At 41.7% G+C, this 26,220-nt stretch overlaps 1 protein-coding gene across 1 annotated transcript in view; it reads right to left on the bottom strand.

The window, feature by feature from the left end:
* LOC145416257 (uncharacterized) overlaps nt 1-26,220 on the bottom strand; it is a 54,854-nt gene that overhangs the window by 28,526 nt on the left and 108 nt on the right. Inside the window, exons 1-3 of the mRNA XM_080285257.1 lie at nt 26,044-26,220; nt 16,061-16,180; nt 3,111-3,302 (exon numbers count right to left, since the gene is read on the bottom strand). The exon at nt 26,044-26,220 is cut by the window's right edge and continues 108 nt beyond it. Of these exons, the coding sequence (XP_080141383.1) occupies nt 3,111-3,302; nt 16,061-16,180; nt 26,044-26,220 (489 nt within the window). The remainder of the gene's footprint in view (nt 1-3,110; nt 3,303-16,060; nt 16,181-26,043) is intronic.

Raw genomic sequence — 26,220 nt, 5'->3', positions numbered from 1 at the left:
GACGATACACTCCCCATTTACTCATCCATTCAAACACATTCATTCGCATCTTAGCCCCAAATGGGAGAACGGACAGATCCTCACCGCACCACACCGCACAAGGGTCAACTGTGCAATGCAATCAGTGACATCCGCAGCAGGGCCCGACAGCAGAGCTGGTTTACCCATGCCACATCATAACAGACTCATCCCCTTACCCGCACCTGACCTGAAATAGCTGATCAGACCAAATGCGGGAGAATATCCCCTCAGGGCTGCGTCATCACTTATTCACTCACAATTTCTCTCCATTTATTTCTGTCACGCACAGCCACTCTTCCTTGCTCAACAGACATCCCTCTCGCATTCATCGCTCTCTTCACACTGTCCATCCATCCTATTCGTGGTCTTCCTCTCAGCCTTACACCTCTCACATCAGATCTAGTTATCTTTTTCACCAATTGCTCATTATCCATTCTCTCCATATGCCCATATATATATATATATATATATATATATATATATATATATATATATATATTCTTGTGTCTTTCTTTCCTTCATTCTTTCCTCTTCCTTCTGCCTGTGAGTGATTCTGCATTGACTGACAAGCCAAATGAGTTCCTGTACACCAGGAAACCATTTACTACGCTGGGTGGTAACCATATAACCAAATTTTGGCTCCTCGTGGTTTAGTGGGTAATAAAGGTGCTCCAATCGGATTGAGCCGGTGAAGGTTTATATCCAAGGGGTGATTGGAGTTTATTCCTCACGTAATGCCACTCAAGGATGAGTAAGGCGGTCACTCTCATCTTAAATGCCAGGACCAACTTTCCTAGCCCCGGGCTTCTACGCTCCTCACGAGGCAACGTAGGATTAGATGATGAATGGATATATATATATATATATATATATATAATCATCATCAATCATCATCAGCCATTGAAAGTCCACAGGTGAACAAAGGCCTCCCCCAACCTTCTCCACGAATTCCTTGACTGAGCCAACCACTGCTGTTTTTGCTGCAAACATCTCTATCTTATCTCTCCACTTCTTGTCTGGCCTTTTTCTGCTATGCTTACTATCTCTTGGAGTCCAGTCAGTCAGCCTCTTGCTCCATCGGTTATCATTCTTGCTACATGATCTGCCCACCTCCATTTCTGTTCTGCTATAACTTCTACAGTGTCTTTGACTTTAGTCTGCTCTCTCACCCACGTTGATCTTTTTCTGTCTTATAAAGATATTCCCAACACTCACCTTTTCGTTGCCCTTTAAGAATGGATTAGTCGGTTTTCCATCGATTTTATCAGTTTCCAGGTCTCACTGCCGTACGTCATACCTGGATTTATACATTTGTTATATACTTTTTGTTTCATACTTATTGGCATGCTACGTTTCATGATGTCTCTATGTATACCGATAGCTATCCATCCAAATGCAATGCGTCTTTATATATATATATATATATAGATAGATAGATAGATATAGATATAGATAGATACATATATATACAGTAAGTGCCCACAGACCACGAGTTCAGAGTACGCAATCCTCATTGTACGCAAGGACTTATTTTTTTTCCGGATTTTAGTGTATTTTTTAATAGTATGCAAACTGAACTCATGTAAACGAGATGGCAGCGAAGAGTGGACCAAATCTGGGATTACCCTGAGCACACGACATTACCATCCCAAGAAGCGATAACGGTTGCCTACTGTATGCTCCGCCCACCTTGTGACGTCGATGTGCACTCATCACGTGATGCCCAATGCGCTGCTTGAAGGGTGGTGAGAGAGGCCTACCAGAGGAAACACGCACACAAAGGGTACACTCGCTGTTATAGCTACATTCTCGTCTACTTCGAGGCTATTGTTTTGAAGGCCAGGATGTCTGCCTCGTTCTCGAGAAGGAAGAAGTGCATCACCCATGCCATGAAGAAGGAAGTCATGAAGAGCAAGGAGAGTAGGAAGGGTAACACAGCCATTGGGAAGGAACTCGGCTTGGTGGAATCGACGGTACGAACAATATGGACGAACAGGGAGGCCATGAAGAAGACTGTTATGATGTATGGGATGGCGGCACTTGACGGGAGAAGCAGGCTGACCAACCGGGCAATAATTCTCATGGAGTGGTACATGGCAACATACATCCTGAGGAAAGAGAAGGAAGGAATTCCATTGAACGAGCGCTACATCAGGGACCAGGCCAAGATTTTCTACAAAGCTGCAGCTCTGAAGCTTGGTGTCAAGCAACCATTCAAAGCCTCCATGGGATGGCTAAGCTGGTTCCTGAAGAGGAAGGAGCAACATCACATTCGCCTCAACGGTGACCGTGCATCAGCGGATGAAATGGCAGCCAAGGACTATCCAGCCATCCTAAAGAGGATAATCGACAAGGGTGGCTACAGTAGGGACCAAATTTACAGTACTGATGAAATGGCCCTATACTACAAGGCTATGCCGAAATCAACTTATATCAGTAAATATCAGCGCCAGGCCCGGGGGAGAAAAATTGACAAGAGCAGGATAACGGTCACATTCGCCGTGAACTTATCAGGCTCACACAAGTTGTGGCCTGCTGTGGTTCATACCTCAGCACACCCCAGATGTTACAAGAATCTTCGCTGCGTGGATGATAGCGGGATGGACTGGTACAGCAACTCCAATGACTGGATGATGAGCAGCAGCATTCGGAGTGGCTGCCGCGGCACTTCATCCCTGACACCAAGGCTAAATCCCGGGAATTTGGCATCCCTTTCAAGCTGCTCCTTGTCCTCGACAATGCCCCTAGTCATCCAATCCTGCTAGCAGACCTCAGCAAGGAATGCAAGATCATTTTTTTGCTACCCAGAACGACCTCTCTCATCCAACTACTAGACCAGGAGTTGCTTGCAACTACACCACCAGCGCCTCTACAATCACCTCTGCAGTAAGACCAACAACTCTGAGGAACTGCAGGCAATCCTTGACTTGGACATCATTGGGAGTGATGTCATGGACGCCGAAGATGATTTGGATTCGCCACCCGCTCCATCCACTTCATCCGCTTCACCTGCTCCACGCACAGCACATGCACCACCAACCGCTTCAACTCCTGATAAGACTGTTATGGCTTTTTGGCGGTCATTCAACCTCAAGGATGCCATCACCTTCCTGTTGTCTTCTTGGGCAGATATAACCGCTGCAACAATTAACCATGCTTGGCGCCTCCTCGTGCCGCACCTGTGTGAAATCACACCGGAAAGCAGCTTTCAGTCCCTGGCCGCTGCTGAGGCAGCCATTCTCACAACTGCACAAGCTGTGCCCTGGTTTGAGGCTGTCACACTGGAGAAGATTAGGGGCTTACATTCAGCAGCAGTGGAGCAAAATCCCCAGGAAGTCGTGCAACGAGTGGACGAAGCTGATGCAGAGCAGGAGATTGCAGCAGAAAAGCCAGCAACACCAGTGATGGAGAGTGAAGATGTGTCCGTGATGGAGATCAGCTGGGTACTGTGTGCCCTTGATAAATTCAAGGAAGAATTCAAGGACATTGAACGCTCTCAGCTGCAAGTGAAGGAGGTGATGACTTCACTGGCCAGAACCTTCCGCTACTACACAGACAAGCACAACCAGGAAGTAAACAGACGGAAGCAAACCCTCATCACCCGTTACCTGCGGCTTGAAGAAAGTGAGGAATTACTCCCTTCAACATCAGAAAAGCCATATCCTGGTGAGGATCAAGAGGATGATGCGATGTCTGAGGTGTCAGAAATAGACTTTGAGGGGTTTATGAACGAAGTGAGGACATTAGGTAGTGAAAGTGTCGAAAGTGCTAGTGACGAGAGTGGTGAGGAAGGTGGTGTGTTGGGTGGTGTGGTGGGTGATGTAGGAGAGGCACACTAGGTGCCTCATCCTGCCTCGGATCTTCTTACCTCTATCATGCATGTTGTTTTCTTGCGATAAGGTAAGCAACCATATTCTTGTTGGTTTAGTTAAGCCATATTCTTGTTGGTTTAGTTAAGCCATATCCTTGTTGATTTAGTAAAGCCATAATCTTGTTGGTTTACTTTATCGTAGGTAATACGTCTTAGATAGTTTCCCTGTACAGTACAATACTTAGATCTGAAAGGAGTCTCAAGGGTTGCCCATGAAGGAAGATGCCGCCCATATGTAATTTTTCCCATAAGTTTATGTATTCAGAGTAAGCGAATTCCTAGTAAGCAACCTCCTCTGCCGCCCATATACTCGCATACTGTGGGTACCTATATATATATATATATATATATATATATATATATATATATATATATGTAGAGAGAGAGAGAGAGAGAGATGATCAAGAAATAAAGCTGCCTTTGAGATAGATATAAAGAACAGATTTCACACTACCTAAGTTATGCTGAATGTGATATTGATGAGTTGAATGACAGACCAGCAAAAGTCTTAAGGCAATCAGCAGAGGTAGTAGGGAACAACACCATTACAACCAAAGCCATTAAATATTAAAAAATGACCCACAACTTCATGAAATAATAAAAGATGAAAGTGAAAACACAGAAAGGTGAAATCGAAAGAGTAGAATCAAAAAGCTTATCAACAATGGACAAAGACAAGAAAAACGAAAGAGAAACATGGAACAGATCAAAGAAACCATCAACAAAGGCAAAAGTATGAAAGAGGTTAGAAGCAAAATTGCGCTAGGAATGCTGCAAATTATATCACTGAAAGACAAAAATTGTGAAGTCAGTCCATGAAGGGAGATGATGATGGCGAAGAGAGTTGAAGAATTTTACAAAGACCTGCATGCATCAAAAACAATAGTACCGATAGCTAGCTTTTCAACTAACACAAGTGTAATACCAGAGGTAACAGCAGACGATGTAATCATTTCTCTTAAAAGTATGAAAAGAGGAAAGGCCCCGGGAGGAAATGGAACAGTAGCAGATTTACTGTCGGATGCAGAAGTAGAAGTACAAAACAGGCTCCTCCACTTATTTACTCTGTATATAAAATTCCCAACCCATGGCGTAATGCAACAGCTATTGTGCTTTACAAGAAAGGCGACTCAAAAGATCTTAGTAACTATTAACCCATTAGCTTTTTCCAGTTATTTACAAACTCTTCACTAGTCCTTACGAAGAGAATAAATACAAATTTGAATGAAAACCAACCTCGTGAGCAGGCAGGATTCCGAAGCGGGTAATCGACTGCTGATCATATACAAACAATGAATCAGACAACAGAGAAAACTACAGAATATAATAAACCACTGTGGTTTTTTCTCGATTATGAAATGGCTTTCGACTCGGTGGAGCACACAGTAATTATAAATTCATTGTTGAACAAAGGGCAAATGAGAATATTGTAAAACGGCCACAGTCAAGTTATATTCAGACCCAGAAAAAATTAAGACTGAGAAAGGTTTGCGTCAGGGAGATAGTGTTTCACTAAAATTATTTACAGCATGCCTTGAATGTATTTCGGAGAGCTAGATTGGGAGAATACCCTGGAAAAAAATTAAACCATTTACTTTGCACATGATATTGTCCTAATACCAGAAACAGCACAGACATTGCAAAAAATGTTCAGTGACATAAACAGAGAAAGTCTCAGAGTATCCTAAACATGACTCGGAGTAATGGCAATATTTAATCGAAATACACAAAGACCGTCATCCAAATAAACAAAAAAATTCTTGAACATGTCCATGTGTACAATTACTTTGGGTAAATACTAAAACTAACGTAGGACCAATACGGCGAATAAACACACATTACAATTAGATGGAAAAGTTTCGGTAAACATAGAGACATCATGAAAAGTAGTTTGCCATCATGTATGAAAGGAAAATTAAATAACGAATGTATAATTCCAGGTAAGATGTACGGTTGTGACACCTGGAGGCTCACGAAAACGATGGAAAATCAACTAATCCGTTCTCAATGATCAATGGAAATGTCAATGCTAGGAATATCTTTTGAAAACCTGGAAAAAATCAATTTGAGTGTGACAGCAGACTAATGTCAGACATTATAGACGTTATAAAATAACAGAAATGGATGTGGGCAAGTCATGTAGCAAGAATAAAGGGTAACTGATGGAACAATAGGCTGACTGACTGGACTCGAAGATTTTTCAATCGTAACAGAAAAAGGTCCGACAGGAGGTGGAGGGATGAGGTAGATAAGTTTGTAGGCAGAGACTGGCTCGGTCAAGGAATTTGTGGAGATGGTGCGGGAAGGCCTTTCTTCTGCAGTGGAACTGCAATGGACGATGATGATGATGATGATGATGATATATATATATATATATATATATATATATATATATATATATATATATATATATATATATATATATATATATATATATACAGAGAGAGAGAGAGAGAGAGAGAGAGAGAGAGAGAGAGAGAGAGAGAGAGAGAGAGAGAGAGAGAGAGAGAGTGTGTGTGTGTGTGTGTGTGTGTGTGTGTGTGTGTAAAAGCCAGGACTTGACATGCCAACTGTGTGGCAAAGTTTGTGAATGCTGAACTGGCCTGCACAGTCACACACGCTGGCACCAGACACAGAAACACACCATCTTTGTTAGTATGGCAGCCGCCGTCTGCTGTAGTAGAAGGACAGCTTTTATGTGTGTGTGTCAAAGTATTTACATACGATTATATGAAATTATGTGTTTCTGTGCACAGGCGTGGGTTTACAGATTTTTTATACATATGTGATAATTAGCATATGGTTCACTCACACAATACGTGTGAATGTACAGAACATTTCAATTGCAGTTGAGCAAAATTATGTTATGAAACAAATTTCCCTCTCCGTCTTGATAACTAGAAAATGAATAACAGAAAGCATGCACTGGTTCGGATCAGAATGTGACTGTATGGTCTACCTTTCCATTTCTGTAATCTGAGTACTGTATGAACATTAAGAACCGTAAGGTCTCTCTCTCTCTCTCTCTCCACATATATATTTCCTCATCTCCTTATCAGTCTCTTTCATCTTTTTCTCTTTCTACCCCACCTGCCCGCCTCCCCATGTGCCCCACGCCCCTACCCCCACGAACCCTCCATCTCACCATTTGCCGTCACCACCAACTCGTTGCCTTACGACTAAAACTTGAAGCCAACCTACAAACTTTATTATGTTCCCAAAGTTATCCACAGCTGCATTTTTAATACACTCACCTGCATAAACCTGCTCACACGTACTCTTGGCTTTCTGGAAATTTAAACCTTCAATGTAATTTTCATTTTTTCCTTTCTGTGGACGATTTGATTTGAATTGCTGGGTTAGAAAAAGCCTCCATTATTGCCTGCAGCAGCATAACGTCTTTTGTATGATACTCTTGATACAGCACAGTACTTACAGGCGACTGTACTCTAGTTGAACCTTTGGTAATGATACTCTTGGTACAGCACAGTACTTACAGACGACTGTACTCTAGTTGAATCTTTGGTAATGATACTCTTGGTACAGCACAGTACTTACAGACTACTGTACTCTAGTTGAATCTTTGGTAATGATACTCTTGGTACAGCACAGTGCCTACAAACGACTATAGTTGAATCTTTGGTAATGATACTCTTGGTACAGCACAGCGCCTACAAACGACTATAGTTGAATCTTTGGTAATGATACTCATGGTACGGTACAGTACCTACAAACGACTATAGTTGAATCTTTGGTAATGATACTCATGGTACGGTACAGTACCTACAAACGACTATAGTTGAATCTTTGGCAATGAGGCGGCTATAAAGTCGTCATTAGCCAACTGATTATGATCTTCGAATTTCATTATAGTGCCATCCAAAAATCAAGGAGGATTATATTATACAACATGGGCTGACCAGCCTCTTATTTACTAAAGTTGCTTCTATTTCGTTGCCGCAGCCACCAGACGATTTAATTCACATTACAGGAAACCTCTTGAAGTGGAGTGATGAATGGGTTCATGCCATGTCTAACACATCTCATGCTTCTTAGACGTGGATAATAAGTCTAAGTGGAAAAACCCTGGAGAGACCTTCGTCCTGCAGTGACTGGATGCAAGTAGTTGATGCTGATGCTGGTGTAATGACTGGAATGGGAGTAGTAAAGAAGGATGACGGTAATAATGAAGAGAGAGAGAGAGAGAGAGAGAGAGAGAGAGAGAGAGAGAGAGAGAGAGAGAGAGAGAGAGAGAGAGAGAGAGAGAGAGATGAAATGAAGCATAGAGCATTGGTGAGGAAGGGAAGAACTAGTATAAAAAAAAAAAAAAAACTTTGGTAGGACCGCTGAGTCAAGGAAGAAGGAATGGGAGAGAACTTGCAAAAGGAATGGAAGAAAAGAAAACGAGTAAGGAAAGACGAACTGAAGAAAGAAAAGGATGCTGAACGAGGAAAAAGTGAAGATGAAACGGGAAGACAAAGTAGAGTAAATGAAACACGGAAAAAGGGAAGGCAAGGTGTGAATGAGGGAATGAGGAAAGGAAAAGAGTAATGGGGAAGGTGATTAGTGAGTGACGATAACATGAAGATTATAAGTGATATAAGAAGCAGTGAGCACGGATAACAATGGCTCAGAAATTGAGACATGATGAAGGTAAAGCAGAGTTGGGTAATGTGAAGACGAGAATAGGAGGTAAGATAAAACCAGAGAAAACTAGTAATTAAGAGAAAAAGAGAAACTGAAATGAAAATGGAGAATAATAACTAAGGATGGAAATGGTGAACAAAGGGGAGTAAAAGTATGAAAAGCAGCAGCGAGAAAAGGGAAAAAAATTACTAAGAACTGAAGACAGGCCATCATAGAGATGTTAGATTGTCCATTGTCATCTGACTCGAATGTACAGCCTCTCAAGCTGACAATTAATTATACTGCAAGTGTTAGGAAGTATCCAGTCATCAAAATCTGCGTGTTGACTACTGCTGCCATAGAGAAGCCGGCGGCAATATTCTTAAAACTCAGAAGGTTAAGGTGATAAGCGCTTCCCCTCTATTGTTGTTTGTCATTTGTGAAATTGTTTACATTTTTTATCTCCAAGCTGAATGCAATCTGTAATGTGGCAGGTAAGTTACCCACATCTAATGTCCACAGCTGTTATATAAATGACACAGAAATTAAGTCCTTGCATATGCCATCGTCCTCTCAGTGGTAGAAATGTGACCTTCAGTTCAAGAATTTAACCAGCGATAAAGCGAATGGGCTGCATATCTTGACTGAACAAAGATGAACAAAGAATGGGATCAAACATAAATAACATAGTAAAGTACACAAATCCAGTTGTCACCGTGGCTAGACGCAACGTTGTGACTCAAGAGGCACCGGTCCCAGACGTGCAGTGGCACCTGGAGGCGCAGCCTCAGACAGGAATATACAGTGTGTTCCATACATAAGTTTCTCTTCCAGTTCGCCGGCGATTCCTCGTTTGTTGCGAAGAGGACTCATTAAATGTTATCAGTATCTACCTTGCATCATTTATTAATTTCCTCCTCATACTGCCATACCCACTCACACACCAGTACACTGTGTCGTGTCCACAACACATAACATCCGGTGAGTTTCTAGTGGAGCACTTTTTACGAACTACCTTCTATTGTCACGAGGGAAAGTACGTCACCTGGTCAGCGGCGACTAACTCGAAAAATCCCCTTAGCCCGCCTAACCTGAAACGAACCAAACATCAAAACAGTGTCTCTTGGTGACAGCGGCATGGCAGGCACAAGGATAATCACAGGAGTGACGGAATCACAATTTAGTTCATGCAAAAGTTGACTAAAAAGATTCTCATGTTTACGTAGCACTATATCAACGTTGTCAAGCGAAACTTTGTTAAATTATGTAGAAAGAATTGTAGTACTTAAACAGTTCCAGAAAATTCGGCAGGAGTAGACTGTAGCACCAGTCGACCATGACGGTACTCCCAAAGTAGATGGAAAGCTGGTGATAGGGAGAGCTGGAACTCACGTTTCATCAGCCCTCGGGACTAGTTCCAGACCATTCCCGTTTGCTGAACATTTTCAGTGTTTCAGTAACACAGCGAGTAAGCCAGCATGCTCTCCAATACAAGTTTCTCTAACGGTCAACACCAAACTACAAGCACATTACACACTACACTTCCTATTCAAAATTAAACTAAAATGGCGTCACTGAACCAAGCCTCGGAGTATCCAGGGGGAGAGGGACCATAAACGCCCCAACATCCGCCCCTCTCCCGGTGACGACCCAGCGAGATGCCTGGAACCACTGTGTGACTCACTTCGTCTTCATTTCTGCAATATTCGCGGCCTTTCCTCTAACTTTCTCTGTTGAGCATCACCTCTCCCCCTCTAAACGTCACCTTCTCTTCCTAACTGAGACTCAGCCGTCTGAGGCAACTGATACCAAACCCTTCTCTGTATCCTCCTACTTTCTCTATACTCATTTCAAAGCCAAAGGTGATTCTTGCGTATATGTACCCAACGACTTATCATACTCTCGTGTTCCTGAACTTGATTCTTCTGAATTCTCTACACTCTGGCTTCGTCTTTCCTATCATTCTCTGACTAAATATTTCTGTGCTGTTTACTTATCCTCTAATTTTACTATGAAAAATTCTTTGACTATCTTACTTCTAAGATGGAACACATCCTATCTATTTATCCTTTCTCTGAAATTTCCATTCTAAGAGATATCAATGTTCACCACCACCGTTGGTTCTCCTCTCCTTTCACTGATCCACCCGGTGAACAAGCCTACACCTTTTCTATTCTTAATGACCTAGAGCAGCTTGTATCCCTGACCGCCTTGGAGAGAGATCCAACATACATGACCTCTTCGTTACAACTAATCCTTCTGCTTATGCTATAAATCTTTCCTCACAGCTGGGCTCGTCTGATCATAACCTTATCACCTTAACCTGTCCTATCGCTCCAGTGTGGCCTGTGGACCCTTCAAAGAAACGTCGGTTGTGGCACTTTGGAGCTGCTGATTGGAAGGCCCTCAGTCAGTACTTCTTTGATTTTCCCTGGAATGATTATAGCTTTCATGGCCTAGAGCCATCTCAGTGTGCCTTGCACATTACGGGGATTATTCTCTCGGGCATGGAAGCATACATTACTTTCTCTTATCCACTGACAAATGAAAAAAAAAAAAAAATGGTTTAATCACGCTTGTTCTGATGCTGTCCACAACAAGGAGAAGGCCTACGAAAGGTATCGGAGCCAACCCTTCCCTGAATCTCATCATTCTTATTCTTCCAGCTTCTTCTGACACCTTGCCAAAAACCTTTCTAACACCTTTACTTCATCATCCTCCCTCCTCTTTTCCACTCTGATGGCTCTGTGGCTATTTCCTCTACTGATAAAGCAGATCTCTTACCTCAGACATTCTCCTCCAATTCCACCTTAGATGATTCCAGCGCTGTCCCACCATCTCTTCCCCCTCTGACTTCTTCATGGCCGACATTAAAATTTCTTCAATTGATTAAGTTTCTGCAATCACCAGCTTCAGTACTGACAAGGCATATTAGCCTGATGGGGGTCCCCCCTGTTGTCCTCAAGAACTGTGCTTCTGTGCTTACACCCTGCATAGGTAAACTCATTCACCTTTGTCTATCAACTTGCACCTTTCCTTCTTGCTGGAAGTTTGCTCTCATTCAGCCAGTCCCAAAGAAGGGTGACCATTCAAAGCCCTCTAACTATTGCCCAATTGCTTTAACATCTTGTATTTCAATAGTTTTCGGGTATATTCTTAATAAAAATAATTTAAAGCATCTTTCCTATCGCAACCTTCTTTCTGATCGTCAGTATGGGTTCCGCAAGGGACGCTCCACTGGTGATCTCACCTACCATTCAGACTCCTGGTCATCCACCTTTCGGGACTTTGGCAAAAGCCTTGCCATTGCACGTGACATCTCAAAGGCTTTCGAGCGAGTCTAGCATAAATCTTTAATATCCAAACTACGCTCCTATGGTTTCTATCCTTCTATCTGTGCCCTCATTTCTAGCCTCCTTTCAGGTCATTCTATAGCTGTTGTTGTAGATGGCCACCATTCTTCTCCTAGATCTATAAATAGAGGTGTTCCTCAGGGCTCTGGCCTATCTCTAACTCTCTTCCTTTTATTCATCAATGACCTATGCTGTACATCTAACCCAATCCACTCATACGCTAATGACTCCAGTTTTGCGGGCTCGTTGCCTTTGGTTCCTTCTTCCTCACATAAAAAAAAAAAAAAAAACTTCACTTTACCACGCGTTTTCCGCAGCGTCCATCTCAGCAGTTACTTCAACAAACAGGGGATGAGGATATTGCACACCTAATGTCTGACTTGGCTCATATCTCTTACTGGGGTAAAAATAACCTTGTTGTTTTTAATGCATCCAAAACTCAGTTCTTACACTTATCAACCCGACAAAATCTTCCACAGGAGTACCCATTAATTTTTAACAATAGCCAGTTCAATCCTGCATCATCTTTAAACATACTTTGGGTTTCGTTCTCTCAGGATTTATCTTAAAAAGAACACATTACCTCTCTTCTTACATCTGCTTCCAAGAGATTGGGTGTGCTAAGCCGACTTCGTACCTTCTTTACCCCTGAACAGTTGCTGACTTTATCCACGAGTTTTATTCGCCCGTGTGTAGAGTACAACTCTGTGTGGGGAGGCTCATCACACTTTGCTCTTCTCAACAGGGTGGGCTCAAAGGTTTTTCATCTCATTAACTATCTGCCTCTTACTGGCTCCCTTCAGCCTCTGTCTCTCCGTCGCACTTTTGCATCTTTATTCTTTTCTATCGCTACTTCAGTGGTCACTGCCCCTCCGAACTGTCTGCTTGCATCCCTCCACCAGTACGGAGGGCACGTAGCACCCATCTGGCAACAAGCTCTCATCCCTTTTCTGTCCAACTCTCTAATGCAACAGTTAACCGCTACTCTCAGTCCTTCATGTATGCAACAGGTCAACTCCGGAAATGTCTTCCTCTGTCTGTTTTTCCTACCGCCAACGATCTCCAGTCTTTCAAACGCAGTGTGTCCAGGTACCTTGAAATGAAGCGATCTTGAATTTGGCTCTCCGTTTTTTTTTTTTTTTTTTTTTTTTTTTTTTTTTTTTTTTTTTTTGGAGGAAGCAGTTTGCAGGCCCCTGGCCTTTAGCTCCTAATACATTGCACTGAGAAAAAAAAAAAAAAAAAATATATATATATATATATATATATATGTATGTATATATATATATATATATATATATATATATATATATATATATATATATATATATATATGTATATGTATATATATATATATATATATATATATATATATATATATATATATATATATATCAACATAGCTCTTGACTAGGTGGCTCGGTATCAACACAGCTCTTGACTAGGTGGCTCGGTATCAACACAGCTCTTGACTAGGTGGCTCGGTATCAACACAGCTCTTGACTAGGTGGCTCGGTATCAACACAGCTCTTGACTAGGTGGCTCGGTCTCAGAGAACATCATCATGCCTGTCATTCCTGGTCAGCAGGAATATGACTCATAATATCGCTTCTTCGTAACATTTGGGGTGCGGGGAGGAAGGTGAACTATTTCATCTTATTGTAAAGTGTGTGTGTGTGTGTGTGTGTGTGTGTGTGTGTGTGTGTGTGTGTGTGTGTGTGTGTGTGTGTGTGTGTGTGTGTGTGTGTGTGTGTGTGTGTGTGCCTTTTTACACACACATACACACACACACATACACATACACACACACACACACACACACACACACACACACACACACACACACAGGATGATGACGCCCAGAGAGTGAAGGCTGAAGGATCATGGGTAAAAAACAAACAAAAGAAGCTGTATTTTAGAAGCCCCAACCATCCCCCTCCCTCCCTCCCCCACACACACATATGAAAGCCAAGCTTCACCGAGGCGAATAAAGCAATGTAAATAATCAGAAACTAAGTAAGGTTAACGAAGAGCTGAGTCAGGCCAACAGGTCCCCCTCCACAATCTTCCACACGACTATCCTCTCACCATCAGCAACAAACAACTTAGTCTTCCATCATCTCCTAAAATCCTTGGTGTCTCTTTTTTTGCAGGAAATATATCCACTTCTGTGGGAAGCCAAGAGCTCTCTCTCTCTCTCTCTCTCTCTCATATATATATATATATATATATATATATATATATATATATATATATATATATATATATATATATATATAGATAGATAGATAGATATAACTATCCATCTATCTATCTCTTCCATTGCAACTATTCAGTTGGTCATTCACCAAATTTTTCAGTCTGTATCTTGTCGAGTCTTGTTGCAATGAGCAAGTAGTACCTGTAATATGGTGTGTAATTATTATAATATCATACGAGTATACGTATGAAGCGATGTTTGTGAGCAGTTGCAGTGTGGGAATATCATGCATGCATTGGTTATAGACGGTAGGTGAAAAAATGGAAGCCTGAGGAACACCATTACAGAAGTTTCGTGTTGATGATGACTTGCCCTGGAATGTTAAATGTGCTCGTCTGTCTGATATGTAGTTTGCAAGCCAGCATTTGGTGCTGTTTTCAGTGTTTATGCTGCTGAATTCTCTTATAGTTTGCATCGTTGGTTGGCATCAAAGGTTTTACAAATATCTTCTGCTGTAAGAAGTATACATTGTGCGGATCTCGTGGAGTTGATGCCGCTGGATGCTGGCATAGTGGTTCATTAGTATGTTTGCTTGTTCTCTGTAAGAAGGAATGTGATGAGTGTTAGATGTGACGGCGGCCTGGGTGATGGATGTATAGGTCTGTGATTTGGTGATACTATTATTTTAAAAAGCAGAGAGAAATCTGCGAGAAAGAGGGTGTTGCTATCTTCCCGTTTTCAGTTTTATATGTTCTGATTTTGCTGTTAATTTTCTTGTTTAACTGTTGGAGACTTGTATTAGTGTCGTGTGTGTGGGAAGGGGAAGTTATCCTTGAGATGTGCTGTTTTATGAGGAGGGCGAGCCCTGGTGTAAAGTTTGGACTGTAGTGTCTTCTATTGCCTAGTAGGATGTGGTACTTGTCTGCATTAAGTATGATGCTTTCAAATTTCATATGTTCTGTGTAATGAAATGCTCTCCCGTTTCTTCAGTGAATTTAGTCCAGTTTGTATTCTTGGTGTTTACGTAAGAAGTATGTGATCGCTCAGTGCAGAGTGCAAACCTAAGGTGATTAGGAGTTCAGTTACTGTTTGTCAAGCAGTGTTATGTTTCATTGTGGGTGAACAGAATGTTACGTCTGGGAACGAGGGGGGCAGTTTCCTTGTTGTTGAATAAAGGTGTTTTGTAAGGGGTCATTGAGAACTGTCGTGTTGCACTGTCAAGACCTCGTCTGTTGTTTTGGCTGTGTTCATATCAGTCAGAGTTTTTAAAGCTTAAGTCCCAAGCAATGATACAATTAGATGCCAAACATTCAATCATATGCGGAGAGCATGAGGTTTTACTGTGCTGGCACAATGTGGAAGGTGGTGAGGAAATGTATATGTTGAAAAATAATGATATCCTGTCTTTGATCAGTTCAACTCCCTTCCCATTCGAATTATTTAGGGTTCCCACTTTCACCTGGGCTACCATTTTTAGGCGGGCCTGCCCATGACCAGGTAACCTTTGCCCATTTCCCACAGGAGTCAGGCGAGATCCCTATACATCGCATATGGGGTACGCCATAGCAATTTTAAAGACTTTTCTTGTTTTATTTGCCATTTTCTTTTGGTTTCGGCTGGTTTTACCCCCAGAGGCCCTTTGTGACACTAACGCTTCTTATTTATCAGGGCTTGTAAACAGCACTGAACTGTGCTGTTTGCCTCCCAGAGACTGGGAAAGTGCTTTTAGTCTGACTGCTGCTAATACGCCCTTGCAGTACGGCCCCCCGCTCAGTCTCAGCAGCACTTAAGCCTGCTCAGCACTGGCCATAGCACTTCGCGAATAGGCTCATCTCCATCCTTGAAGAACCACAGCCACCTTTTCTGGCTGGGATTATGTCTTAATAGGGTCTCAGCAAAGATGGAGGATGAAGTATCTTCCGACCTCCTCTGTGTTCTTGTTTCTACTCTTGAAAAGCCACACCCATTTTTTCAACTGAGACTATAGCTTACGAGGGTCTCAGGGGAGGTGGGGGATGAGGCAGCCTGGCCGACCTCCTCCGTCCCCTCCTCGTCCCTACTCTCGGAAGGCCACTCCAGCTTTTTCCAGTTTGGGTTCTGGCCCAAGAGAGTCTTGGGAGACGTGGAAGATAAAGTGGCCTTGGCATCCTACTTTGCGCCCTCCTCCTTTCTACCCCAGAAGACCTACCACCTTTTCTGGTAGGGGATCTGGCTCAAGAGGGTTTCAGGACATACGGGAGTGCTGTAAGTCTGACTGCTGCTAGTAGGCCCTTACTATACCTCATACCAATTAATCTGGCCAGGCATGTATGACAACACTGTTCCTGCCGAGATTCTCATTGGCTGGAGGTGTTTGTTCGATTTCGTTGTTGCTTAAACCGATACTCTCTCTATTATCAGATATGATTCTGAGTTTGTCGACAGTACAATCGTCAAAAGCAATAAGAAATCCGTTATATACTTAACAACAATGAAATTTTCATAGGAAGATAGAGATATGAGCCAACAAAATATTATAACAGTCCAAGTAAAGGTCAGCATTCGAACAATTCCTTTATATCTCCCACACTTCATAATTTAACAGAAAATTAAGGAAACCTGCATAATCTAAGCATTGGTGTAACACACTGAAATTTTAGGATCAGTCTGTGCTGTGATAATAGAGGAGATATAATGAAATAGTTTTCCTTTAGCCTACTTTGATTTTCGCGATTTTTTCAAACCTCCCTCCCCACAGAACTCATCTTTTCAGTAGAATTTATAATTATTCAAAGTTTTGGCTCGATTTAAGGGTACGGACTGATCTTATAATTTAAATGTGTTAACCCACCGCTTAGATTATGCAGGTTTCCTTAATTTTCTGTTATATTACGAAGTGTTGGAGATATAAAGGAATTGTTCGAATGCTGACCTTTACTTGGACTGTTATAATATTTTGTTGGCTCATATCTCTATCTTCCTATGAAAATTTCATTGTTGTTAAGTATATAACGGATTTCTTATTGCTTTTGACGATTGTACTGTCGACAAACTCAGCATCACATCTGATAATAAAGGGTGTATCGGTTTAAGCAACAACGAAATCGAACAAACACCTCCAGCCAATCAGAATCTCGGCGGGAACAGTGTTGCCATACATGCCTGGCCAGATTAATTGGTATGAGGTATAGTCAGGTTGCACCTACCTAGTATGTCCCTAATAAGTCCAAGCAGCATTCAAGCCCGCCCACCACTTCATAGTAGCAATCCATGAGTAGGGTTGCTTCTTGCAAGAGTGCAGAGTCTATTTTGTGGTTGTTAGGAAAGTTGTTCAGTTCCTGCTCTTTGCAGTAAAGACTATCAACATTTACTTGCAAGGTCTTTAGTTTGCATGTTTAGGGTGGTGTATGTGTGTATAGTACAAGTCTGTAATACACGTTATGTTTGTGCATCGGGGCCGAGATATGGTAGACAACTGTATATGGGGGTTGAGGAGTGGGGGAAGTTGTTTGGTGTGACGTGACGTGAAGTATGTCGGGGAATTAGCACATTTACATCGGTTTCTCTTTTGTGTTTGTCTTCTTCTTAGTCTTGGTTGTTTTTTCATCCACGTGATATTTCTTTGTTTCTAAATCTGTTTCACTAAAAAGAAAGTTTCCAATTGTATCTCCAGTATTTTCTATATATGGCCGTCAGAAGTATACTGATTATTACATACATTTTTATATTCTGGACAAAAAAGTTGGAAATGCTTTAGTGTCTCAACTTCACTTCCACATAAACAGTTCGTTGTGTTCTTTCCTGTAAATCTGTTTATGTCATTTAGAGGCAGAATAGTTGCTCCTCTTTTATATAACGTTACTGATGCCCGTGTTTTGCCATAAATTTTGCTTTCATTTTTTATTATATTTTCCATGTCTGGTATACTCTGAAACCTGATTTCTCCGTCAATTTCATTTTCCATTTTTTTTTTCCGTGACCCAGTCTGTAATTTTCTTCTGTATGTCTTCTTTCATCATGTCTACAACTTCCCTATGGCTTAAATTTGTTTCTTGTACATATCTGTTCACTCCTTTAATCCACTTGTAGTTTCTTGTTATTTTTATTTCTTCAACTACGCTGCTCAGTAGGGTGTTTCTAACTCTTTGATCTTCACTCCTTAAATACTGATTTAAGGTATCGTATCTTACCTTCTACTGACCTTGATTTTATCAGTAAGAATCCTACTTCTCCTTTGTGTTGCCACCTGGGCATACCTGGGAGCTCCTAGTATTTGGGTATATACTTGATTTTCAATCCGTTGTAGCTTCCTGATCTCATTTCATTCACATGTATTACGTTGGTTCCATATAATATGGCAGGTAGTACTACACTTTTCCTGAAAGTCTCTGCGATCAGTAACGTATTACGGTTTTGAAGCATTATAGAGTTAGCTCGGTTGGCCATTTATGTGCTGTTTCCACCACATGGTTTTTGCAGTCTGTAAAATAATGTCTGGTATTATATGTATGTCCAGGTACTTGAAGCTTGAAGTTACATGAATGTTTTCTGTGTGTTCTGGTTGATCCTCCGTATTTTTTATTATTATAGTATTTTGCTCTTTCTTGATTTCTAGTCCTCAGTCTTTACTTGGTTGTGTGAGTATATTTATTAGTTTATTTATTTGCTTCTTGTAAGAAGTGGCTGAGTTGTGTCCCGTCATCTACAAAGTACAGTGCGTTTATTTTAATCTGATCATTTTGAAAGCCTCTGCTCCTGCTTTCTGTTTCTCTGAGTATTTGGTAGGTTATGAGTTTACGTAGAGCTGTGGATCCAGTACACAGCTGTCTTAGGCCACTTGTTACTGATATTGCTGTCTCTGTCTCCCAGTAATGTTACATAGGTTTTGTCCTTTTCATTGATTATTTTTAGATTGTCAACTATTTTTGGGTGGTAGTAGCAACTAATCGAGAGAGACTCCCTTGTAGACCGATGTGGAGAAGGGTTCCATGTGAACATCAATTGGACATGGATCAGTCGCTCCTGAGCCCAAGGCTAACGCCTTGTACCACGTCGAGTTTTCTTTCCATCCGCCCATCTCCCGATGACGACTCGAGGTGCCTGGAACCACTGTCTGACTCTCTTCTTCATTTCTGCAACATTCGCGGCCTTTCCTCTAACTTTCGCTCTGTTGAGCACCACCTCTCCTCCTCTAAACCTCACCTTCTTTTTCTAACGGAGACTCAGCTGTCTGAGGCAGCTGACAGCAAACCCTTTTCTGTATCCTCCTACTTTCTCTATACTCATTTCAAAGCCAAAGGTGGCTGTTGTGTATATATACGCAACGACTTATCTTGCTCTCGTGTTCCTGAACTCGATTCTTCTGAATTCTCTACACTCTGGCTTCGGCTTTCCTGTCATTCTCTGACTAAATATATCTGTGCTGTTTACTTATCCTCTAATTCTACTGACTATCAAAAATTCTTTGACTATCTTACTTCTACGATGGAACACATTCTATCCATTTCTCCTTTCTCTGAAATCTCCATTCTAGGAGATTTAAATGTTGACCACCACCTTTGGCTCTCCTCTCCTTTCACGGATCCACCTGGTGAACAAGCCTACATCTTTTCTATCCTTAATGACCTAGAGCAGCTTGTACAGCACCCTACCCGTATCCCTGACCGCCTTGGAGATAGCTCCAACATACTTGACCTCTTCCTCACAACTAATCCTTCTGCTTACTCTGTTAATCTTTTCTCTTCATTGGGCTCCTCCGATCACAACCTTATTACCTTAACCTGTCCTATCACTCCGGTACAGCCTGTGGACCCTCCAGGGAAACGTCGTCTGTGGCATTTTGGAGCCGCAAACTGGGAGGCCCTCAGGCAGTACTTCTTTGATTTTCCCTGAAATGATTATTGCTTCCATGGCCGGGAGCCATCTGAGTGTGCCTTGCGCATTACGGAGGTTATTCTCTCGGGCATGGAAGCATACATTCCTTTCTCATATCCTTTGACTAACGCAAGAAAGCCTTGGTTTAATCACGCTTGTTCTAATGCTATCCTCAACAAGGAGAGGGCCTATAAAAGGTAACGGAGCCAACCCACCCCTGAATCACATCATCTTTACGTTTCTGCCCGGAATCGTGCTAAGTCTGTTATTCGCTCTACTAAAAATAATTTCATCCATACTAAATGCTCTCAACTCTCCAACTCAAATTCTTCCCGCTCCTTCTGGCACCTTGCCAAAAATCTTTCTAACAACTTTACCTCATCATCCTTCCCTCCTCTTTTCTACTCTGATGGTTCTGTAGCTATTTCTTCTACTGATAAAGCAGATCTCTTTGCACAGACTTTCTCCTCCAATTCCACCTTAGACGATTCCGGTGCTGTTCCTCCATCACTTCCCCCCTCTGACTTCCTCATGGCTGACATTAAAATTTCTTCAGTTGATGCATTTTCTGCCATCACTGGCCTCAGTACTAACAAGGCATATGGGCCTGATGGAGTCCCTCCTGTTGTTCTCAAGAACTGTGCTTCTGTGCTTACACCCTGCCTAGGCAAACTCTTTCGCCTTCGTCTGTCAACTTGTACCTTTCCTTCTTGCTGGAAGTTTGTACTCATTCAGCCAGTCCCAAAGAAGGGTGACCACTCCCAACCCTCCAACTATCGTCCAATTCCAACTATCGTCCAATTGCTTTAACGTCCTGTATTTCAAAAGTTTTTGAGTCAATTCTCAATAGAAATATTTTAAGGCATCTTTCTTATCACAACCTTCTTTCCGATCGTCAGTATGGATTCCGTCAGGGACGCTCCACAGGCGATCTTCTCACCTACCTTTCAGACTCCTGGTCATCCTCCTTTCGGGACTTTGGTGAAAGCTTTGCCATTGCACTTGACATCTCAAAGGCTTTCGATCGAGTCTGGCATAAATCTTTAATTTCCAAACTGCCCTCCTACGGTTTCTATCCTTCTATCTGTGCCTTCATCACTAGCTTCCTTTCTGGTCATTCTATAGCCGCTGTTGTAGACGGCCATCGTTCTTCTCCTAGATCTATCAACAGTGGTGTTCCTCAGGGCTCTGTCCTATCACCAACTCTCTTCCTTTTATTCATCAGTGATCTTCTAAGCTGTACATCTAACCCTATCCACTCATATGCTAATGACTCCACCCTTCACCTTTCCATTTGGTTCCCGCAACGCCCATCTCAACAGTTACTTCAACAAACAAGGGATGAGGCTATGGCACACCTAATGTCTGACTTGGCTCGTATCTCTGACTGGGGTAAAAATAATATGGTTATTTTTAATGCATCCAAGACTCAGTTCTTACACCTATCAACCCGACAAAATCTTCCACAGGTATACCCACTAATGTTTAATAATATTCAGCTTAATCCTGCATCATCCTTGAACATGCTTGGGGTTTCATTTACTCGGGACTTATCTTGGAAAGATCATATTACACCTCTTGTAAAATCTGCTTCCAAGAGATTGGGTGTGCTAAGCCGACTCCGCTCTTTCTTTACCCCTGCATAATTGTTGACTCTATACAGGGGTTTTATCCACCCCTGTGTGTAGTACAACTCTCATGTGTGGGGAGGCTCCCCACATACAGCTCTTCTCAATAGGGTGGAGTCAAAGGCTTTTCGTCTCATTAACTCTCCTCCTCTTACTGGCTCCTTTCAACCTCTGTCTCTTCGCCGCACTGTTGCATCTTTATCTCTTTTCTATCGCTACTTTAATGGTCACTGCTCCTCTGAACTGTCTGCTTGCATTCCTCCACCTCTACGATGGGCGTGTAGCACCCGTCTGGCAGCAAACTCTCATCCCTTTTCTGTCCAACTCTCTAATGCAAGAGTAAACCGTTACTCCCAGTCTTTCACTTATGCAACAGGTCAGCTCTGGAACTGTCTCCCTCTGTCTGTATTTCCTTCTGCCTATGATCTCCAGTCTTTCAAACGCAGTGTGTCCAGGCATCTCAAAATGATCGTATCTTGAATTTGGCTCTCTATTGTATTTTGTTTTTCTCTTGGAGGGAACTGTTACTGCGGGCTCATGGCCTTTGGTTCCTTCTTCCTCGCATAAAAAAAAAAATATTCCATATTCTTTAAAGATTTTTATTACTGCGCCCCTTTGTTTTAGAATCAAAGGCTTTGCTGTAGTCTGTGGAGGCCACTGTTAATGCTCGTTTTCCTATATAGTAAGGTAAATTCATAAGGTTGTTTTCTATCCTTCTCTCCTTTGAAAATCCAGCTTGTGTTTCTTGCATATCATTGCTGTTTGTTACGTGGCTTTCAATCTTTTGTTTTATGATTGGAAATCTCATGGGGTAGCTTGTCATTACAATGGGTCTCAGATTTTACACAGTTGGATTTTTTTTTTCTTTATCAATATTGTCTGTGAGGTTTTCCACTCTGCTGGTATCTCTCCATTTTCTTGTATCTGGTTATATAAGTCAGTTCTCTTTCTTATGCAAACTTCATTAACCATTAACGATTTATATATTTCAGGCTTATTCTATCTTTCCAGCAGCTTTTTTATTCTTTAGTATGCCTTTTGTCTCTCGTAGTCAGTCACTGGGGTTATATTTTTATCGTTTCGGTGTACCACGTCTATATAGTCAATCAGCACTCTCGGGAAAGGTTTGTCAGCTTCAGTGGCTACTAAGTTCGGTGCGTTGTAGAATTATTTATCTTATTACCCAACCCTGCTCCGGAGGGGCTCGTGGACGGGTATTGTTTTCACTTGGTTTGTCTGTTTGTTTGTCTGTCAGTAACCAACTTTATGCGAAAACTACCGGTGCCATTTTGACTAAAATTACAGGGATGATGGGCTATGACGTTCCCATCACCTGATTCAATTTGGGGCCAAATTGGGCCACAGCCCAGGCAATAGGCCAGAAAAATGTAGAAGAACGATTAGGGATAAAAATCGTTGTTTCGCCATAACTCCTTTCAAATTCGTCATATCTACATGAAACCAAAACCTAAAGGCGCATCTTTCAAATCTGTATCCAATAAAATGCCCCATTACATCAGGAGGTCACCCCCTAGTTAGCGGTAGGAGGGTCAATGTCGGGTGGGTCGGGCCTAAAATTTCAGATGGGCATAAAATCGTCAACTTTCACCTAATTTATTCCAAATTTGATATGCGACATATGTGACTAGATATCCTGTTGTGTTTATGTCAGCACTAAAATGACTGCCGCAGACGGGTTTGCTGCGCCTTGGTACCGTTCTTTTTTTTCTTTTGTTTAAGGGTTCCACATGTTAGGTACGTACACAGTTTTATTTATTTATTTATTTTTTTTATTTTTTATACAGAACTGCTTCCAATAGTCTTCAGTTTTTAACTGTTTCATATTTTGCATGTTTTCTTTCGTCACTGTCGTGTAGTATTAAATCTGTTTCATTTTTCTGATGTTTTCTCCTTAGTTAACTGATGTGTACCCAAATGTTTTTTCCTCTGTCTTTACTTTTTTGTATCTCTTGCGTTACTTTATCTTCATGTTTGCAGATTTCTTCCTTTACCATGCATTTAACTTACTTCTTCAGATCCATATACTTATTGTACCACTCTTTTCTTTCCAACTCTATATTTACGTTTCTTCTTTTCTTATTTAGATCTTTCTTTGTTCTTACCCTTCTCCTCACCTCTTCATTTATCCAAAATGGTTCACGTTGTTTGTTACAGTTCTGTCTTCATTTTTGAGTGTGGTGCATGTGAGGTGGCTCTATTTATTGCAAGGGTTACACTGAACGAATTCACGTGTTTATCTACTGCTTGTGATGTGTGATAGCAAACTGGGCAAAAGTATCGTGTACAGTACAAAGCCCAGGATTAATCTCCTGCAAAGTGTAAGGAGGAAGGAATTGACTGCCGGAGAATCACTTTCTCCAGTGTAAAATGGCGCAGAGGACAGTCATCCCTGTGCGAAGATTCCTCTCGCACCCCCCAGGCCAACCATGGTCTTTCCCAAGGCCCATAAAACCAAGAGGTCAACTCAGCAGCCAGAGTACGCATGTAGGCGGGGTTTGGGTTTGGCAAGCCGTGACGTAGCGGGTAGGACTCGAGTGGCCAGACGTCACCGTCTCTCTCTCTCTCTCTCTCTCTCCCCACTGTTGAATATTTTTCCATTACTCGTCTTTTTTTTTTCACATTACCTAAACCTTTTTTTCACACGCCTACTGTTCGTTGTTGCTGTCATCATGGCTGAAATGAAGCGGTTAATAATCACGAATAATCGTGAAATTATTGTTCTTGTCAGGAGATCGTCATTAAGGAATACATTTTCCAATTTACTGATGTGTTATATATATATATATATATATATGAGAGAGAGAGAGAGAGAGAGAGAGAGAGAGAGAGAGAGAGAGAGAGAGAGGATGAATCACTGCCAACAGTTGCCAATTAGGTATATTATTCGTGAATTGGGTGTGTGTGAAATGCCCAAGTTTTTCTAACTCTCCGTTAACTACTTGAGAACATAAGAAGGGAAGATAACAACGTATCTGCCAGCTCATTTTAATGACAAAATTAACATTTATTGTGTTGAAACATTATGATAGTAACACTGGAAGGATTATGAGTGAGGTCAAGGCCATACTTTACTTAACCTCTCTTTCTCCCTCCCTCCCCCTCTCTCTCTCTCTCTCTCTCTCTCTCTCTCTCTCTCTCTCTCAAATTAAAATGGATAGCACAAATACATGTAAAAATGATAAAAAAAAATTAAATAATAGTAATAGTAATAATAATAATAATAATAATAATAATAATAATAATGTTTAAACTAAAGTAATAATAATATTACTAACCACCATCAGCACCAGTGTGAAAATAATAAATTATTTTAGAGGTATGGTTAAAGCCATAATTTACCCTTTCTCTCTCTCTCTCTCTCTCTCTCTCTCTCAAACCAAGAAGCTTTCAACCTATTGTCTCTCCATATTTATTATTATTATTATTATTATTATTATTATTATTATATAAACATTCTGTGCCTGTTCTGATAGGTAAACGAAGCGGTGGTAAGGCCCCGGGTCTGAATCTTATTTGATCTGAAGGTACTGGTAGTCCTAGTAACTCATATTTAAGACTTCTTTCGTATGCTGTAGCTTCAAAATGGCGCTGCATATATACGAAGTGGCAGGACTCATATCATTTCGTCGTTTGCATACATTAATCCATTTACTCCTCAGTTCCTCGTCTTTGAGAAGTAATATTGCCACCTTTTACACATACTGAGTGGCAGCCAAAGACTGCACAAGTATTGGGCACTCTACATTAACAGATGTCGCATCAGAAAACAAGAGTTCCCACTGATAGGTACTCTGTACTTGACATGCCTAGCCTGATCTCTGCTGACTTGTACTACCCTCAGTCTTCCCTTTCTGTGACGTCACGCCACTTTAGACCCACCTCCTGCGCCAACCTGTACCAAGTTAGCACGCTGGCGTGCTGACCTCTTGGTTCTATGGGCCTTGGTCTTTCCTGCAGGACGCAGAAGACGAAGGGAATTAAAGACGTTTGGTCCCCCTTGACGAAGTTACAGTCTCCGTTGCTGATGCTCCTCCTCCTTTCCCTGCCGCGGAAAGGCTCACCCTTCAGAGCAGTGTGTTCACAGCAAATAGGGAAAGAACAGGAGATTCAGTTACATATGAAAGAGTAGAAAATTACTTTCCCACCTCTCTCAAGAGCAAACATAAACATCCAGTCGTTGAGAGCAATACGTTTCAAGAACTCTGAACACTTAGTACACATAAAGTGTTGGGAAATAATACGAAAGCCTGGATAATAACTGAGTAAAAATAATGATTTAATGCTCATTCGAAAAACAAATAAAAATGGGCTCGATGGCAAACAGACATACCTGGCATACCTACAGATCCTTCATGCGTGAAAATACTGTTAAAGATAAAACAGAGTGCAGATCTAGGGATACACAGGGGCTGCTATACTGTAACAGGGTTCCCTAAAGCTGACAATCAAGAGTTCCAAGGGTGGACCCATTACCTTGAAGTCGGTGTAGGACGTAAGGCTAAGGAGAGAGACGTTCACAGAGAGCTGCACATTGTGGTGGTACTTTCTGCAAATGGGGCACCGAATGGCATCCACCATCAGCAGGCTGCAATCATCATCATCATCATTATTATCGGAGTATCCATAATCGTGGTAAGGCTTTCCAATAGC

This window comes from Coenobita brevimanus, chromosome 105 (assembly GCF_032717465.1).
Source record: "Coenobita brevimanus isolate Jiangsu-jjx chromosome 105, ASM3271746v2, whole genome shotgun sequence".
Lineage (NCBI taxonomy): Eukaryota > Metazoa > Arthropoda > Malacostraca > Decapoda > Coenobitidae > Coenobita > Coenobita brevimanus.
This window is presented reverse-complemented; position numbering and strand designations above follow the sequence as displayed.